The sequence below is a fragment of the Scleropages formosus genome, chromosome 14 (assembly GCF_900964775.1).
Source record: "Scleropages formosus chromosome 14, fSclFor1.1, whole genome shotgun sequence".
Taxonomy (NCBI): Eukaryota; Metazoa; Chordata; class Actinopteri; order Osteoglossiformes; family Osteoglossidae; genus Scleropages; species Scleropages formosus.
Genome location: NC_041819.1, coordinates 25298875 through 25305137, shown reverse-complemented (window position 1 = coordinate 25305137; position 6263 = coordinate 25298875). Strand labels below are relative to the sequence as shown.

The window sequence follows — 6263 nt, the reverse complement described above, 5'->3', positions numbered from 1 at the left end:
CACACAGTTTCACAGTGACATTTATGGAGCAGAAGTCGGAAACTGGTCCCACTGCACAGGTGAGTCACGGACCATGATGTGTACCGTGACGATGTGGCACATCCCCTCTCTCTGTGCTCAGTGCACGCACGCACACACACACACACACACACACACACACGCACACACGCACACACACACACACACACACACACACACACACGCACACACACACACACGCACACACATGTTTCTGACATGGCACTGTGCTGGACCAGGGCTGCTCTCATTCACTGCTCACGCTTTCTTCAGTGGCATAAGTGTACGACTCCACTTAATTATTCATTTGCCCCCCCCCCCCCCCCCAGTGTCTCACCCCCACGGCTGCTCTCACCCGAGTCAACTGCCCTCCTCGTTCTCGTTCAGACACAGAGATGCAAAACACAGATATCAGGTTTGCACCAATGCTCTCCACAGTAACATCAAAACACATGGGTTGTCATGGCAACGCCCCCCATTTCCTCTGGTTCCTCTGAATCTGTTTTACCGAGAAGTATGACATGAAATCAATAAAAGTTCAAAGTTTTAAATATCGTCAGAACAGAATGATGCAAAGATAACCTTTCAGTGACCCACACATGATATTTAAGGTTTGTGTGTTACTGGGAAATGTTGTCATCGACCTCATTTTTAACGGGTGCAGATCAGCGTAATGAGGAAGCACACGCACTCACGCACACCCACGCACACGCACGCACACGCACACAGAGCCCAAGAGTCCATCGGTGGGGGGAACCGAGCGGCACGCTACGTCCCGTGCGCCAGGGGCTGTGTGAACGAGAGGCCAGGAGGGACCCCCGGGGGCCCTACCGGAGCAGCTGGTCTAAGAAGAGGTGGAGAACCAAAGAGTGGAGGCGACAGCCAAGGCGCCGCACGAAAGAAGAGAAAGAACATCTAGAGACGGATGATGCCTTCCGAAGGAGTGCCGCGGGTCTCGACCACAAGCCCTGCTGGGGAGCCTCTCCCGCCCTATTTACACTCGGTCCGTGCGAAGACACAACGCGCTCCGCTCTTTACGCTTCCTCTCTGGTGGCATCTGGCTGCTCTGAGGGTGGTGTGCTGGGGGGGCGCCGCCGTGACGCTACGCCCTGCCGCCCTCCTCTTTCGTCTGGACGCCGCTCTCGCCGTGACCTTTGACCTCATCCGGCTGCACGCTCCCTTTGCCGCTCTCTTCCTTCAGCGGCAGCTTCCTGTGGACAGATTGTGGTGAGAAGGCGAAGGACAGAGACACAGGGGGCACTGCACGGAGGGCACCACTGACATCTGTACACATCCGCTCACACCACTGACAACTACTGACAGCCACTGACAACCACTGACATCCACTGACATCTACTGACAACCACTGACATCTACTGACAACCGCTGACAAACACTGACATCCACTGACAACCACTGACAACCACTGACATCCACTGACAACCACTGACATCCACTGACATCTACTGACAACCACTGACAACCACTGACAACCACTGACAACGGAAGGTCTGTGTTTCTCATCTTCTGCGTTTCTGCAGAAAGAGACAGGAAGGAAACGAGAACAAGGGCAACGCCTCACTGGAGACCTGCTCAGCTATAGCCGGTCCTCTGGCAGTAGATACACCCGGGTTCGAATCCCACTCCTCCTCCTCCTCCTCCTCATCCTCCTCCTCCCCCTCCCCGTCCCCCTCCCCCTCCTCGATCAGCATTACTCACCCTGATCTGGGATAATAAAAATTACACTGCTGTAGTGTAACTCAGCGGTTACTCAGCAGAGATGATGTTATAGTTTGGCAACAGACTCCCTGGACACAGTGGGGCTGGTGCATGATGGGAACCCCAGAGTTACTGTGGTTACGGGTTTACTGCGGTCACTTACTCTGGCTCTGTGAGGGGCGTTGTCTCGTTAGGCTCATTCGCAGGGCTTCCATCATCTTGGGTCGTTATTCGTTCCTCCTCCCTCCTCATCTCGACAATTGGCTCCTTGGAGCCCTCAGCCCTCCTGCGAGGCGCACACACACACACACACACACGCACACACACACACTGTAAAGTGAGCATGGAAATAGAGCTATACCTGGTTCACGACCCATGGGCGGCACTCACAGGTAGGCAGCCTTGCCCTCCTCCAGCTCCTTGCTCTTCCCGCTGGTGGCGCTCTTGTTGCCGCACAGCCTGCGGCTCAGGCACATGAGGAGGCCGCACTGGCGCAGGAAGAAGCAACCGACATCGACAGCGACCAGCAGCAGCAGCAGGGCGGCGAAGCCGAGTCCCACCGTCGCGCCTGAGCCCAGGCCACCGAACAGGGAGTCTGCTGAGACAGGCCGGGAACACGGTCACGGTCACCAGCTACGCCATGCAGACTGTCCCTGACACACTGCCCACAACATGTCAGAGCGTGTTGTCATTCGTTTTACCGTGGTAAAGGACGGGCCGTCCTAATAGGATAAGAAGGCAGAGGATGGTCCACTGCACACAAACATTGTTGCCAGATGGTTGGTGGCAGAAGATTTCAGCAGAAGTAGATGCGCGGGACCTTCTGGCTGATCACCTGAGTCACACCGCGGTAAAGTGGCCAGCGACACCAGCTGTGGTCGGCCCCACCCCCAGTGGTGAAGTCATAACCGTGGTGGGAATTACGGCCACGTTAACTGTGTTCATGCATGCTTAGTGCCCCAAAATGTTCCTGATTCATTTTCCTCATCATGTTGGACCTGCGAACCAGGTAATATTTTACAGTCCCTGAGTCTAGATCCTGTGACCCCACTGGACCTGCCCCTGGACCACACAGCCTACAGAATGTTTCCCACTGATGCGCTCTGTCCAGCCCACCACCGCCAGTGTATATCTATGCATGGAACTGGTACCAGGTGAGAATGGAGTCAGTGTACACCTGTACAGGTGAGAAGGAGGTGCACATACCTGTGATGTTGGGCTTCTGTGGCATGGAGAAGTGGAAGGCTGTGGGCTCAGACAGGCCCTTGACGTTGCGGGCTGCGACCTCCACCTCGTACTGTGTCTTCCACTGCAGGTGTGGCAGCAACACAAAGTCGGAGCCTCCAGGAACGAGCTTAGTGGTCCAGTGCTCCTCCTTTTCTCCCTGCTGAAACACACACATGAACACACACACACACACACACACACACACACACACGCTGAACACACTCCACTCCCCCAGCCCCCCAACCGTGCCCACCTGGGGACTCGCTGGCCTGTACTTGACGATGTGCTCCAGGATGGGCGTGCCCCCATCATCCTGCTGGATGAGCCAGAGTCTGTAGGCCCCACCCACAGCCCTCTGACCATGCACCTGGGGGGGGCTGGGCTCTCCTGGGAGCAAAAGGGGGCACACTGTTAGTCCCGCTTTGCTACGCAAACATGCACGCGCGCACATGCACACACAAACGCACGCCCCCTGAGGAAGAGGAACCGACAAAGAGGGAGACTCACGGATGGGTAGCGTCTGAAAGATCTCCGTATGGCTGAACTCCCCTTGGCCTCTCCCATTAACTGCTGCCACGCCCATCTCGTAGGTGGTGTTGGGCTCCAGACCCGAAAGCTGCGCCACAGCTGTGAGAGGAGCGGAGGGTGTGTCATGCTGAGGGACTCGTGTTTGCTGACAGCGAGATGGTTCATAATGATGGAGGTCCTGGGTGCTGCTGATGGCACTGCTGTGCTGAAGTGTGTGAACTGCGTGTGCAAACCGTGCAGTGTGACATTAACAGTGTTTTCACTCACTCTCTGCACCATGGGATTTTACACTCCTCCACTGTGCTGAGCCAGCATCCTTATATCTGACCAAGTAGTGACTGATGGGGACCCCGCCATGGGACTCTGGCTTTGTGAAGGTAACCGTGGCAACGCGCTGCATCACGGCATCAGTCTGCACGGCGTATGGGCTGGAAGGCACATCTGCAACACAGGAAGAAGCAATAGTGGGAGAAGTGAAAGCAGTTTCTTGAAAATGTATGGCTGAGCAGGAAACTGTGGTGCTCGGCGGCCATGACGGCTCTTCCTAATGCTCTTCATCATACTACAGGTCAAGGCAGTTTGACGGTCACATGTGAACACGGACACGCTCATCAGTGCACAAACACACACACACACAACAAGTGTGAGGCTGGACTGTGGTGTTTACTGGGGCTTTTATCATGCCAGGGCTTGTGGGGGCTGTGGACCAAAGACCACCTGTCGGCCGCAGGAAGCCTTCCTGGGAGGACGGGTGCGCACCCGAAGGGGTCACTTGTTTTACATGCACACGTCCTCCCCACGTGTGTCTCTGTGTGTGTGTGTGTGTGTGTGTGTGTGTGTGTGTGTGTGTGTGCATGCGTATCTGTATGTGCGTGCGTGTGTGTGTGTTCTTTCAGTTCACTCCTTGTTCTCGTGTTTTTGTGACCCAGTTCTCTTCTGCTGTGCCGTTAATGAAAGGAAATTATCCTGTAGGAGTGATATTTGAGAGTCGTGACCCAAGCGCTGCGGCGTGTGTGTTGATGGACACGCGGGTCGGACCCTGAGCCGCCGGAGCGCCGTGTCGCTTTCTGCGTTAGAAACACTGTGTGTGTGGAACTGTGTTCGGGGGATTTTTTCCAACTGCCAAACTGCACATGACTCACAGCGATGCCTTTCCGTGGCAACTATGGTGGCGTAGTGGTTAGTGCTGCAGCCTTCCGACCCAAAAGTCACAGGTTTGAATCCCTCATTTGGCTGTAGTACCCTTGAACAAGGTACTTACCATAAATTACTCTAGTACAGTGACACAGTTATATAAATGGGTAAATAGAACACACACACACGGGCGGCCTGGCAATCCTTTGACATTAAGAACACGGCTGAAATGAGGACCCAGATGGACATATTGAAGGTCACCCCTGTCGAACCCTTACACGCAGATAACCCAGCGAGCGCTGTCCCATCAGCACCACCAGCCGGTCGTAGGGAGACATCGACAGGAAGCCCAGACTTGTCAAATCGATGGCAGGTTCCTGTCACACGAGTGCTGAGTGACAGCGATTCCGTGAACATGAACATGGACGCTGTCGAGGAGATGCTGGAAGGGGCCCTGGAGGTGGCGCTGCTGAGCTCATCGCTGCCGTGTTTCTGCGAGCTTCGCAGGCAATCGGCGCTCAAGCGAGGGAGAAAACTGCGAGCGAAGTGTCCAGAGCAGAGTGTATCAGAGGGCCTCGAGTTGTCCCCGAGTCCCCTGCATGCCCAGTGATTGCCTGTGGTTTCATCAGAAGCGAGGGGCTGACGGCGTCTCCGAGGGCTCAGCGTGGAGCTATTAATACCCCGAGAGCAGAAGATCCGGATGGTTCTGTTAACGTTAAAGACTGAGAGCAGCAAGTGGCCCTTGTACTGAGGCTTCATCACTCGTGTGTCATGGGCGGGAGGACCAGGGTACATCTGTGGTCTCACACTTGTGTTGGTGCCTCAATGGGAAATTCTTCACCTTCTCCGGCGCTTTCGTGTGCCCTGTGTGTGTGTGGGGAGCCCCATGTGTGTGGGACTCCCTGTGCGTACGAGTGAGCAGCACTCTTAGTTGTCCCCATTCTGAGCTCGCTGTCGTTAAGACATGGACGGTCATTCCTGAGCGGGAGGTGGACCTCAGTGTCCTCCCCTAAAGTCACTCTCAGCAGATGAGTCACACTGGACAAGTCTCAGGTGTGTCTTTTTATGAACCCTTGAAAGAGGGCCAGAGCTCTTGAAGTGGAAATGTGATGGACACAGATGGACACCCATGCGGAGACAAAGCCAGACCCAGATGGAGGGACACTGAGAATGAGACTGTAACCCCAACAGACTGATACTGAGATCTTGATAGTTAACAGACTGGATGCACAAAAACGCACCGAGAGGTTAGTAGAAAGAACATCTTGCAGGGAGACATCCAAAGACGGTCATGTCCCAAACACCCACGGTCCACATCCGCAGCGACCTTGTTACACCCCAAACTTCTACCAGCTAAACCTTGAACAAGTGGTCAGACTCCAAACACTCACCGGCCCGAGCAAGGATGAACACTTGGAACCGGGTTCCGATGTTGTTCCTGGCTGTGCAGTTGTAAGATCCAAAGTCCTGGTCCAAGAAGGGCGTGACCTGCATGGAACCCCAAAGATCTGGGCAGTGAAGCGTGGAGAGGTTTTCTCAAGAGGCTCTAACAACAGCAGTCACTCTGATGTGGTGTACCTTGGGCTGAAACTTTACAAATACGTGTATCAAGGCGGTTAAGGACAGACAACAGCTGC

The 6263-nt window shown here is 54.8% G+C and overlaps 1 protein-coding gene across 4 annotated transcripts in view; it reads right to left on the bottom strand.

Moving 5' to 3' along the window:
- Window positions 1–362: 362 nt before the first annotated feature.
- Window positions 363–6263, bottom strand: part of LOC108931725 (neural cell adhesion molecule 2-like) — a 44928-nt gene continuing 39027 nt past the window's right edge. The window contains exons 11-18 of one of the 4 annotated variants that reach the window (XM_018747709.2): window positions 6018–6114; window positions 3760–3933; window positions 3472–3591; window positions 3218–3351; window positions 2944–3124; window positions 2128–2332; window positions 1901–2023; window positions 363–1229 (exon numbers count right to left, since the gene is read on the bottom strand). In XM_018747709.2, the coding sequence (XP_018603225.2) occupies window positions 1121–1229; window positions 1901–2023; window positions 2128–2332; window positions 2944–3124; window positions 3218–3351; window positions 3472–3591; window positions 3760–3933; window positions 6018–6114 (1143 nt within the window). In that variant the 3' untranslated portion in view covers window positions 363–1120. Of the gene's footprint in view, window positions 1230–1900; window positions 2024–2127; window positions 2333–2943; window positions 3125–3217; window positions 3352–3471; window positions 3592–3759; window positions 3934–5605; window positions 6135–6263 lie in introns of those variants that run through there. The other 3 variants (XM_029257825.1, XM_029257824.1, XM_029257826.1) reach the window with 3 other exon arrangements.